The sequence below is a fragment of the Trachinotus anak genome, unplaced genomic scaffold (genome assembly GCF_046630095.1).
Source record: "Trachinotus anak isolate AG129_WGS33_773 ecotype Australia unplaced genomic scaffold, CSIRO_AGI_Tana_v1 ptg000011l, whole genome shotgun sequence".
In the NCBI taxonomy this organism is placed as follows: Eukaryota; Metazoa; Chordata; class Actinopteri; order Carangiformes; family Carangidae; genus Trachinotus; species Trachinotus anak.
The window spans coordinates 814809-827253 of record NW_027273862.1 but is presented as its reverse complement, the minus strand read 5'-3'; the positions used below and the strand labels follow the sequence as shown (position 1 = coordinate 827253).

The following is a 12445-nucleotide window of genomic DNA, read 5'->3' as shown; positions in this document are numbered from 1 at the left end:
TCATAGAAACTGGATGAAACATTCACTGCTGTGTCAGGTGTCATCACTTGTGCCCAGTAGCTTTTAGTCAGTAACCTCTAACCCGAACCCACTCAAGTGAATGAGGTGTTTTTCAGACTTTTGGATCTTGCTGTATGTATCTGTTTTTAAGCTAAGGTCCTCAGTGTCAGCTTAGCTGACTGTACCTTAATTGAAGTTTGTTAACAGGAGTGATCACATGTTTGCAAGATGATGGTTGTAAGATCCCAGGTTAGCTAGTGCTGCATCAGCCCATAAATCTTTGAGATTATTGTATCTTCTTAAAGTACTTCCTGTCATGCTCTTCCTTTTTTGTGACCAATTTCCTCACTATATGCCAATGTGTTCCTGCATATGCCCTTTGCATGTTTCTTCTCTTTTCATGTACACTCACTGAATACCTTATTAGGAACACCGGGATGTTCATGTAATTATCCAATCAGTCAATCATGTGGCAAGTCAGGAGCTTCAGTTCATGTTCATATCAAACATTCAAATGAGGAGAAATTGGCTGGTTTCAGTAATTCTGATCTGATCTTCTGGGATTTTAACACAACAGTCTCAACAAGTTTTCACTCAGAATGGAGCAAAAACAAAAATGGTCCCGTTAGCAGCTCTGTGGAGGAAACATCTTGTTGATGGGAGAGGTTGGAGCTGACAGAAAGACTACAGTAACAGCAAGATAACAGCTCTTTACAACTGTCAAACCTTGAGGTGGATGTTCTGTAACAGCAGACACCACATCAGGTTCTTCTCCTGTCAGCCCAGAACAGAAACCTGGGGCTGCAGTGGACACAGACTCACCAACACTGGACAGTTGCAGAGTGGAAAAATCTGTTCTGATGGATCTGGATTCCTGCTGAGGCAGCAGATGGTTGCGTCAGAACTTGGAGTCAACATGAATTCATGGACCCAACCTGCCTTGTGTCAACAGTCTAGGCTGGGGGTGGTGGTGGTGTAATCATATGGGGAATGTTTTCTTGTCACACTTTGGGCCTTAATACCAACCAATCATGGTTTGAATATCACAGTCTGAGTACTGTGCTTGACCATGTTCATCCCTTCATGGCCACAGTTTACCATCTTCTAACAGCTACATCCTGCAGGATAATGCTCCATGTCACAAAGCTAAAGTCATCTCAAACTGGTTTCATGAACATGACAGTGAGTTCAGTGACCTTCAGTGACCTCCACAGTCTCCAGACCTGAATCCAGTTCAACACCTTTGGGATGTGGTAGAACAGGAGATTAGCAGCTTGAATGTGCAGCTGATGAATCTGCAGAAATGATGTGATGCAGTCAGGTCAACGTGGAGCAGAGTTTCAGAGGAAAGTTTCCAACATGTTGTGGAAGCAGTGACATGAAGACCTGAGGCTGTTGTGAGAGAAACGGGAGGAACTACCCAGTACTGGTATGATGTTTCTAATAAAGTGTCCGGTGAGTGTATTTATGTAGGCATGCACATCCATACTTGTAATTGCCTCTGTGGATTAGTGTGGTCATCCAGCTGTATCCAAAAATGATATTCATATGCTACTAATTTGTTGTAGCAGTTATGTTTCAAGGAAATGGAATGCCACCCAGATTCATTTTTATTCTACAGTATTTGATTTAAGCAGCTCAAAGGTCTTGGGATCAGATTCAGGAATAATGGTGGTTGTGGTTAAATATTATTTAAAAAAAATAAATGCTGAATTGGAGAATGTGAGGGGATTTCTTGACTCATTTAATACTTAACCAAGGTACCATCCTTCATTAACATCAACTAAACACCTTGAAATGCGGGACACAAGTGATCAGTGTTATTTCAGTGTGTGTTTGTGATCCACAAGTGTTTTAGCTGCTGTAATGAAGGTGCACTATGTCTGTCAGTTTGGATTGTAGATCTGATGTATATCATTTGGCCAAATCAGAGGAATAAATAGTTCTTCAATCTTTTGTTGTGTTCAGAAAATTGGCTGTGATGGCGTCATTGGCTCCTCAGCTAAAGAGGATCGCTGTGGTGTCTGTAATGGAGATGGGCGCTCCTGTAAGATAGTGAGAGGAGACTTCAACCACACCAAAGGAATGGGTGAGTGTTTCTGTTTTACTATCCAACTAATATGGTCTGTGCCTGTGCTGATGTATGAAGTTAAAGTATGAACTATGAAGCTGATATTATTCTTCCTATAGAAAAGTCAGGTATCAGGATCAATGGCACTCACTGACGAGGTGATGCAGTTTGATTTATTATGGTTTTTATAGCAATGATCAGAACTACATTGATTGTCCAAAAGAACTTGATGTCGTGTTTTGTAAGTGTCCTGGTCTAAATGCCATTTCCATCCTGTTAAAAATAATTTTCTGATGTTAATATTTTATGTTTCGTAGAATTCTTTGGGCCTAAAATGAAATGGCCAAAGATAAAGGTGCTGGCATGAAATTGACAGTGTCTGCCTGAAAATATCACATTGGCCTCCAGTACTGGTACAAAGACTAATGCAGATCTTTCTGTCTGAAGTTAGTGTTATACTTAATCCATACCAGCCTGTGTAAGAGCTTTATACTCCAGCATCATTACATGTGCAGTCTGTTGCATTGCTTCTAAAGATGTTTAGTGGTTTAATTAAAGCTGCCATTATGATATGAAGCACTTTCAATTTAATTTATTTATTCACTTGGTTGTGTATTGATCTTACACTACCACAAGTCTAAAACACAGACATTTGAAATCCTACACACAGAGGAGATTTAAATGCATAGAATATGACATCATTGAAATTACTGACTCCAGTCTATGTCAGTGGTGACACTTGAAGTATAATAGTGGTATAATAGGCTGTAGCAATTTATCTGTACAGATTGCAAAACCAGCAGAAGCAGCAGTTGTATCAGTATCTCTTTGAGAAGAGCAGACATCCTTGTTTTTGTACATATGGTTTGTACGTACTGGTTTTCCTCCCCACCTGTTTATGTTTAATGTGTGTACACAGCAGTAAATTAATATCATGAATCCTTCAGTGGGAGTCTAAGGGATTGAATCTGATCAAATGTGTAGACTGTGAGTCTATTTTTGTGTCTGTGAGTGAGGTTTGTCATATATATAACCCATCCCTTAAAAACCAAAACGTGAGCCAGGATTATAAATTGGACTACATTCAAAGGACATGGTGCACTGAAGCACAGCATCTGAGCAAATGTTCCAGTTACTCTCCACCCATAATTCTGCATAAGACACAACTGAATGTGAAATACATTACAGAGTTTTTTTGCTGTTGCATTGTCAGATAATTACACTGGATTCACAGCTTGTGGTTGGACAGGGTCACACAGCATCACCCTCTTTGCTCTTAGTAATTCTTGATCATGTGTGGCCAACTGTGATCATGGATATTTGGGTTATACATGAATTAATAATCAGCCATTATCTATCACTTGTCTGAGTCAGAGCAGGGGATAACTGGAATGAAAGCTTGTGAGTGCGTGTGGAGATGTGCACACACATGCTGGTGTGGTCCAAAGGACATGTGACCTCCCTTCAACTTCCTTGTCTTGTCCTCCAGTCACCACTAGGCAGTGTAAGAGGGTATCTACCTGTGTGATGGCTAAACCCAGAGCTGTCCCCAAGTGTTTCTCATGTAAGATGCATGCACTGTGTGTGTGTGTGTGTGTGTGTGTGTGTGTGTGTTTCCTGCACTGCCTGGAGTGTTTTACTGTAGGTAGATGAGAGAAGCAGTTAGCTGTGGGCTCCCCTGGGGGTGTAGTCTGGTTACAGTTACATAACCAGCTGTTTGACCCCGTTACCCCATAACCCAGCCATGAGGAATGCCAGGGACGCATTCCTTTCATCCAAGCTGTTTCCTTCTCGCTGCTGTTCCTGCCAAGTGGTGGAGTAATGGTGGGGGGGTGGGGGGGGGGGGGGTGGGGGGGGGGCAGTCATCTGCAATAAAATGCCTGCCTTTACACTCCTAAATCCAGACCCAGTGGACACATCTGATTCTGTTACCAGCATAGGAGTTTGACATTTACAGTACTGCATAAAACGTCATACACTTCACATTTGGCATTTGCATCTTAAAACATCAAATGTGTAGCATTTAAACCCAGGTGAGCCCACGGCCAGTCTGTGTCTAACCATAGGTGGATGGGCAGGGTGGTGGAGGGATGATGGATACGGCTGGTTGGCTTTCAGGAGCTTGTGGTGTGTTTGTTCATTGTGGTTACAAGTCGGCCAAACAATAAGATGTGCACACGTTCAGTTTCAGCCTGGACTCACAAAATTTTGTCTCATGAACACAATGTCTTGAAATGCAAATACCACATCTGCACAGGGATCAATTATTTTCCCTCACCATGAAAGGAATATGTGGAAACAAAAAGGCAGTAGACTCATAGTGATAGTAACTTATTTTTGTAGCTTATTAAATATCTTTTAGCTCCGAAACACTGGAGTTATTTTGATGTTTTACTTATAAGAAAATTTGGCATATTTCAGCCTTGTGAAGTTTCCACAGATCAGGAGCCTCATTTATAATAAGGGGCCTGGAAGAGGCATAGGATGGATGGGTCAACAAAACATGGGAATATGACATAGGAGAGCAGTGTTTGATTCCCATGTGACAGTAGACGTTTACATTATTTCTATTATCATGACGGTTTGACAAAGTTAGTCATGTTATTATTGTAACCATGACAACTAAGATCATCAAGGATGTTGAGGAAGTACTTACTTTAACACAAATTACTAAGCCACAACCTTTATAACAGTAATCTTGGTAACGAAGGTAGGCACTTGGTAGAGTCCACATGTTTGTTATTGTAACCATGACAACGAAGGTCACCGTAAGGACGTTATTTCAGGAGACATTCCTGTGGGTTATATCAGAGCATTGACAAAAGGGACCTGTATGGTTGTTCAGGTTGGAGGACTGGTTGGTCTGATCACTTTGTTTAATTTGGGACATTGTCATGGTCTTTGCTGCAGCCATCAGCCCTTACGCTTTATATTTTTTTGTAAGGCTGCCTCTATTCTCCACAGGAACAGTGTGTGTATTCATCAGAGACTTGAATTGCCCTTAATTTTGAGAGTTTTCTGGGTGGACTACAAGGCTCACCAAATTGTGAACAATTTTATATGTGTGATCACATTTTTGCGCTTATGCCATTATCGTCTTTTGGACATACATTTTTAGTATGGATCCTACACACTGTTTTATATGAGGCATCTGGTCATTGTGGTTCTTTGGCTCCTGCTAATGTTGGACTCACCACCTCTGATATAGAGATTTGGGGAAATTAGGATTTGTACAAAACAGTATAGATCTCGTCAAGCTGTGTGAGCCTTCTACAGCTGTCTAAATAAACATGATTTTACCGCATAAATGTTTCTCTGAATGGAAGTAAACACAGTGGACACCTGGAATGGCCATTATGGCAAACGTGATCATCCTCATAAGAGTTTAATGGGACAATCCACTGAAAATATCTTTTTGAGGTTCCTTAGACGACCATATAAACACAGTGAAAAGCTCAGATGAAACTGGTGTGCACAGATGAATATGGCGGTTAGGTTAGGTTAGGTTTGATCAGCAAACTGACCAAAATGCAGATCCCTATGCAGTTTGCCATGATGGCTCCATCTGACTACTTTCTGTGTTTACTTAGGGCCAGACTCACAGACAAGTGTTTAAAATGATTCATGTAATAATCATCTTCATTACGCATTAAGGATCTGATATTTGTTTTACTGAAGTCCCTGTTTCCCTGTATCTCTACAATGGAGGAGGCGAGTGCATAGTATGACCCACAGAGTCACAACAGCCATATTAATGTAAATATGGTAGGTTGAATTATAGTGTCTAAATAAAATATTCCAGACTCATGAAAGGTAGATAAAAAAGTGAGAGGAGTTTTTTTTTTACTTGGGTAAATTTACCTATTAACACTGTTGTTGCAAAGTTTTATAGTGGCCCATGTAGGGCAAAACCTGTACAAAAGCACAAACTCTAAGAAACTACTCCCCAAATCCAAAACTAACCCTACTTCCCTCAATGGCTCAGAGTTCAATTGCCATTGTAAAATAGTAGCCAGTGCCAAAAAAAAAATTCTTCAATATAGACAGAAATACCCTGTGTGTATCCTGCTCAGACCAACTCATTGATCACAGATCTCTGTTTCTAAGTACATCATACCCTCATTAGTTATTGAAATATCTTGATTATTGAAATATCTTGGCAATAACCTAGATTTAGATTTAATACGACTTAATTTTTAATACGAAGTTGTATTAGTTAAATGATTAAAAGACTATAACAGAAACATAGAGTTTAAATGTATTAATTAGCCTGTATGTATATCCTTTGTTGCCCCATCCATGATTCCAAATAATAAATAATGACTAATTAGGTAAGATAATGTTATGGCCTGAAAGGTAGGCTGTACGTGATCACTAAACCAATTACAATAACACTAAACCAATTTTATATGTCTTTTACTGTTTTTGGCATTTTTGGATTTGGGGAGAATTGAAAATATTCGTGCCTCTGCTTTTGAGGTAAGAAAAGACAAGATAAACTTTATTGTCCCGAAGGAAATTTGTTTTGGGCTAAAAATGCTGAATACAGCTTCACAATCAGTTGACAACACGACATAACAAATAACCAAAAACCTAATCGTGATCTCAGTGATATGCTTTCACAGTGCACACAATTGGAGTCGTGTATTGCACAGAGTTGCATATTGCACAGGGAATGTATATTGCTCAACTTGTATTGCACATGGGTCAGGCTTGTTAAAACACAATAAGATACATAAAACTACGTAAGAACAAAGAATAAGACCAACAAAAAGGGATTCTAAAAAAATCTCAAAACAATAATAGTAAATAAAATGTCATTTAAGAAAGATGCCTATATGTTTTCTATATGTTGCATCCTCAGGAGCCACAGTGGTATTTGAAGCCAAGAACTGGATTCTGTAGCATAGCTCAATACTGTGTTACATCAAACACAAAAATGAGTGGATTTAAGTGGAACACTGAAACCAAACACTGTCATGCATGATGCAGGGAAAGTGCCAAAATTCAGACTACTGAGAAATCAAAGGAGTCTATGTTGAGGCCATTGGTTTAGTTGCTGATAGGTGGTAAGTGGTGAGCTACCCACTTGCTGAGAGAGGCAATTCATTCCACTTACATTTCTATTGTGGAAACCCTGGAACTGATTTTGCTGGTCATTAGCAATGCTAGGCTAGCCACTAGCATACCTTGGCTAGCTCAGAAACAGAGTTGGCATCTGTAGCATCTGAAGACAGCATAGTGGCAGTACCATGATGGAGAATGATAGTATTCACATTCACACCTTCACACACTACAAGGAATTTGCATTTCATGCTTTGGGTTCATTTGACAAAATTTTTGCTGTTGTCTTGTCAGTGTGTCTGTGTTTGATGTCACCCAAAACTGGCTGTCAGTCACTGTCAGAAGCAACTGTGTCCTCCTACTGTATAACTGTGTGCTGTCTGTTTTTGGTAAGTATGAAGAGATATTGGTGTCTGAAACTGTGAAGTAATGTACTGTGAGATAATGTTGGGCATTATTGTGTACCAGAACAAAGCAGCTCATTCAAATTACATTTGTGAGTTAAATGTATGTGTATTTTCCTGGAGCACAAATATGTGAATGAATTTTTAAAACTTCCAGCCACTTTGAAACAGCTGCTCTGTTCAGACATTATCAATCTTGGCTACTTATGGTAGAAGATTTTTTTCCAATCTGAATATTGGTCATCATTTCCATCAGATACAGTAATATTTTACATAACTATCCTCAAATGCAGGGCTTGGGGCGGGGCTGAGAGCAGTGACTGATTTGTTGTGACATCACAAAGTTCCAGAAGTCCTTGTGGCTCGTTTTAAGGCTCAGTTTCTGAATACAGGCTGTGTGCATTTCTCTGTGGAATGAGCACTTTGATACTTTCACATTATATAGAACCTGCTTTATAATAAAAAAAACACATAGACATTTATACAATATGGGACCTTTAACTGTCAAAAACCTCAAGTGGCCATCAGAGTTATGACTGCCGGTGAATGGATGGGTCAGCTATGACTTTGACACCAGAGACAACTACTCTCTAAGCCTCATCAGGCTTCAAACATCAGATCATAAATCTGTCATATGAATTATTTTGTAACACTGATTGGTAATTGCTGAAGAGGGCATCATTAGACAATGCTGTCCTACTGATACAGTCAGAGTGTAATAGATGTCAAAAGTGTCTTCACACCCACACAATCCTGAGAAGTGCTTTAACTCTGTATAAGTGAGGACAAAAGTGAACATTGAGGACATTACCCAGATCATCTGCTGTACTTCCTGGTTTGGTTTTGATCTACTTTTTGTTGTTGTTGTTGTTGTGGTTGTATGCTCATGTATGAGGATTATTACAGTTATCTCAGATGTATTATATTTCTGTTCCTGCATCACCATGTTGTGATGCTGCGTTGCCCCACATGCAGAGCTGTGTCAACAGAGACTGATCCGTTCCTGGATCTCAGTTGTGAAGATGCAGAGGAAAAGGTTTTCAGGACCAGTGAGAATGATGGTCAGCGTAACGAAAATAAGACTGAAACTAAATGATTTTTTAAAATAAGTAATGTTCCTTTAAAATTCCTCTGAGGTCCTTGTGTGTGTGCTCTTCTACCACTTTCTACATCATCTGGTGATTATAGGCTAACATCCAACACACTGTTGACATAGTTCTTGGCAGAATAATAGAAAAATAGTTGAGCTGCTTTGTATTGAAATAATGCCCAACAAATATAATAGATGTATGCTGTGTGTGGAGAAGGGCTGGTGGCTGGTTGTGTGACAGAGATGCAAAAATTAGAAAGTACAATATTGTGATCCATAATGAATGGTAATCTAATTGTGTAATAATACCATCACTAAACCCCCAAAATTAACTGAAAAAATCAGCTCACCTTTCAGGTGATGGTGACGGTGATGGTGATGCTCTCAGGTGTTGTAACAAAGTCAGAGAATCGAGTGAATTCAATTAACTGTTGAATGAAAATACACAAGATAATGCTCCACTACCCATTTTTTTAGTTCAAAGAATTGTGTCTGGTTTTTAGCAGGTTAGTATTTTTCATTATTTATTTATATTGTTTTTTGTAATATTTAATCATAGAAGAAGAAAAATACTGTAAAATACTAGCAAAAACTTTTTTCTTGTGTTTTTAATTTTTATGAAAGGATTACATATATAAAGGATTCTGTGATGTGCTTATTAATGGACCATGTTTATAGTCAACTACATTAAAGAGCATCTTCAGGGGCATGGAGACTTAAAATCCAGGGTCTTGTTTTACATTCCTGGTGACTGAATCTGCAGTGACCTGAGTCAGCATGCTGACATGATGATAGAGTGATGATTTTTTATCAGACCTTTTGTGTCTGCTAGCACCTTATAACACTTGTCATTTTTACTCAACACTGACCTCATTGTCACCAGTTTACTGGACAAATGTCGCCAGCTAACATTAGGTGTAGCAAAAAACATGACTTAATACTGTAACAACATTAATGCTCTAAGTAACCAAAAGTCTGAAATGAAAATTTGGCTGATATCTGATTAATGTGCTCTTTAAAGAAGCACCACTCTGTAACACCACTGTGGTCACCACGGTCAGTGTGTGGACTGCTTGTTTATGTAGTTCAACAAAGCCAAGAGGGTGGTGAGTTATGAAACAATCACCAAGCTAACATCCACTACCACTTCCATTCATACCAAATCAATAATGTAATTTACTCATAAGTTGTAAAGTCTGTAGACTATTGTTATATCAATGTGTCAGATACATTAACAGTTACTCATACTCATTTTCAGTTTGGACAGGTTGATAGTGTTATCATCATTACACTGCCACTAAAATTGTATTTGTATTTGTATAAGTAAACAGAAATTACAGATCTATCCTAAGTCATTTTAACATTATGTAACTAAAGTTGAAAGTTGAATTTTTGATTCAGTTTTGATTTTTCAAATTGCTAAAATGCAATCACACCCTAACTAATTAGTCTCTTTATGTTTAATTTCAAACATTATTAAAAATGAATGGAAACCAATGGATGGCAATGGTAAAGGAAAAATTCAAACACTTTAAGCTGCAATTAAAAGACTGGAACATGTTTGGGAGAGGGTTGTGAAAGTTTTGATAATCTGTAACAAAATGGAAAAAACAGTGCTATGGCCCTTCTCCCTGCATCTCTGATACAGACACAGACGTCACCAGCCCATCCCTGTCTCCATGTGCACCTGCCTCTGAATGTATTTTCACCTCATGTTTGTGTCTTTCTGTCAGGCTACATCGAGGCTGTGGTTATCCCTGCAGGAGCCAGAAGAATCAAAGTTGTGGAGGACAAACCTTCACATAGCTTTCTGGGTAAAGATGCATGTGTTTTACAGGGTGTACTGCAGAAACACAAAAAAACATGTTTCTTTCTGAGCATGTGCTACAGTATGACTACAGTATTTACATACAACTACTGTAGTATCATATCAATGCAGGTGACTGCACTGATATGATCCCATGGTTATCTGAATCTTATCTGGGTGGAAAACACAAATATCCTGTAAAAATCAGATCTGAAGGCATTCAAGGGGAAAATTGGTCGCACATACAGAGGAATGGTTGATCAGGACAGTAGTGGAGAAATAATGTTAATGTTTGCTGATTGATCCAGTCCATATCTGACTGGGCTGAACTGAACTGGTTCATGTTTTCAGATTTAAATCAATGGCAAAAACAGAGATTTGGATTGCTAAAATGTTACATGTGGGTGGGTGTGGGATTTGTATTCACCCATTTTTGTAACTTTCTGTGACGATCCGACATCCCAACCCAGTGTGCACTGTGATTGGCCACCTCTACAGAGGTGAGAGCAGAGAGAGAGAATATGCCTGTTATCCCCATTTTTAAATGACATCACATCTCTTTACCATAACCAGCTCCTCTCTTCACCGTCCAGTGTGGCCATTCAGAACAGCTAGAAATATTTGATTTCCGATTTAGTTGGAGAGCATGTCCAAAGGAGTAGTTCTCCTAATACCAAGTATGATACCTATCCTGTGAGCTGATAATGGGGTGAGTTCCCTACATAGCACTAGAGCAGAATCAAAGTTACGTATATAAAAAATATATTTGCAGCAGTCTTCGTAATTCTTAATCATTAAAACCCTAATTTGCCTTTGCCCTGTTCACCTTCGAAAGGGCAAACTAATCTATTTGGTTCAGCCGCTAAGCCCTTTGTTGGGCTGGCACTGGGGCAGCAGACTCCAGGGTTAACATGGTTCCCTGGTCAGCTCAACATTCTCTGAGAGAGGGAAGTGTGCTTCTCCGGACATGTGGTGAGGTAGTCAGCTGGATGGTCTTCAGAAGACCTACAGTCTACTTCATGGGTTCTTTTAAGAGATTGTCCAGAGCTGTCCTTATTGTGGTTGAGGGAGGGAGGAGCTGAAGAAGCAAACTGCTCTGACTACTCCAGGATGAGCTTTTGGGTTTTGATTTAACCCTTAGAAAAGTAAGAAACAACAGTTTATCTATCTACACAGCACCTCCCCCCAACCCCTGTAACAAACATGATTACACCTGGGATTTCCAGTTAAGGCTCACTGCATGAAAAAAAGAATAAAATGAAATAAAATAACCTGTGAAAGCCACAGCTTCCTCAGTTTTTTTTTCCTAGGTTGTCTTTAATGCAATGTGGCTCCACAGGGTGAGGAACTGCATGAACAAGTAAGAAACCAGATTGTGAGACTTCATAAAGATGGGAGAGAGTACAAGAGCATCAGTAGGCTACTGAACGTAAGCTGAAACACAGCTGCAGCAGTGGTTAGTACAGGAAAAGCCATGCTACCAATAACAAGGGAAAAAAAGCACAAAGCACAATTTGCTATTTTTGAACCCTTGCATTGAAAAACAAACAGTCAAGTGCTTCTGACTTGGTGCAAGGATCATCTGTGGGGGTTGGTGTTTCAGTGACTGATCAGACAGTGATGGACATTGCATAAAGTCAACTTCCACTGCCGGCCACCAAGGAGAACACCACTGCTCACAAAACTGCAGGATTAAAGTTTAGCCACAGCACATGAAAAGAAGTCTGCCAACAGAAGTAAAGCTGGACATATAAAACATTTAAAAAAATAAAGGAGTGGTATCTCACTATTGAGATTTAACAATGACTTTGTTGCAGTTGGTTCTTTAATGTCTTTCATCATAGTTTGACTGATTGATTGCTGTTAGTATGGACCATATGTAGTAGTCAGGTTTCATTCTCTGCCCTATTGACACTACAACTTCCCATGAGCTGACAAGGAACTAACCTGTGATATTAGTTTGGTTAGAATTGGTCAGCTGTTCAGTATTCCATGTCAAACACATGATT

The 12445-nt window shown here is 39.3% G+C and overlaps 1 protein-coding gene across 4 annotated transcripts in view; it reads left to right on the top strand.

Moving 5' to 3' along the window:
- Window positions 1–12445, top strand: part of adamts17 (ADAM metallopeptidase with thrombospondin type 1 motif, 17) — a 126267-nt gene that overhangs the window by 92427 nt on the left and 21395 nt on the right. For 2 of the 4 annotated variants that reach the window (XM_071488158.1, XM_071488157.1), the window contains exons 15-17: window positions 1969–2089; window positions 3561–3635; window positions 10363–10443. In XM_071488158.1, coding sequence (XP_071344259.1) covers window positions 1969–2089; window positions 3561–3635; window positions 10363–10443 — 277 coding nt within the window. The remainder of the gene's footprint in view (window positions 1–1968; window positions 2090–3560; window positions 3636–10362; window positions 10444–12445) is intronic. The other 2 variants (XM_071488160.1, XM_071488159.1) reach the window with 1 other exon arrangement.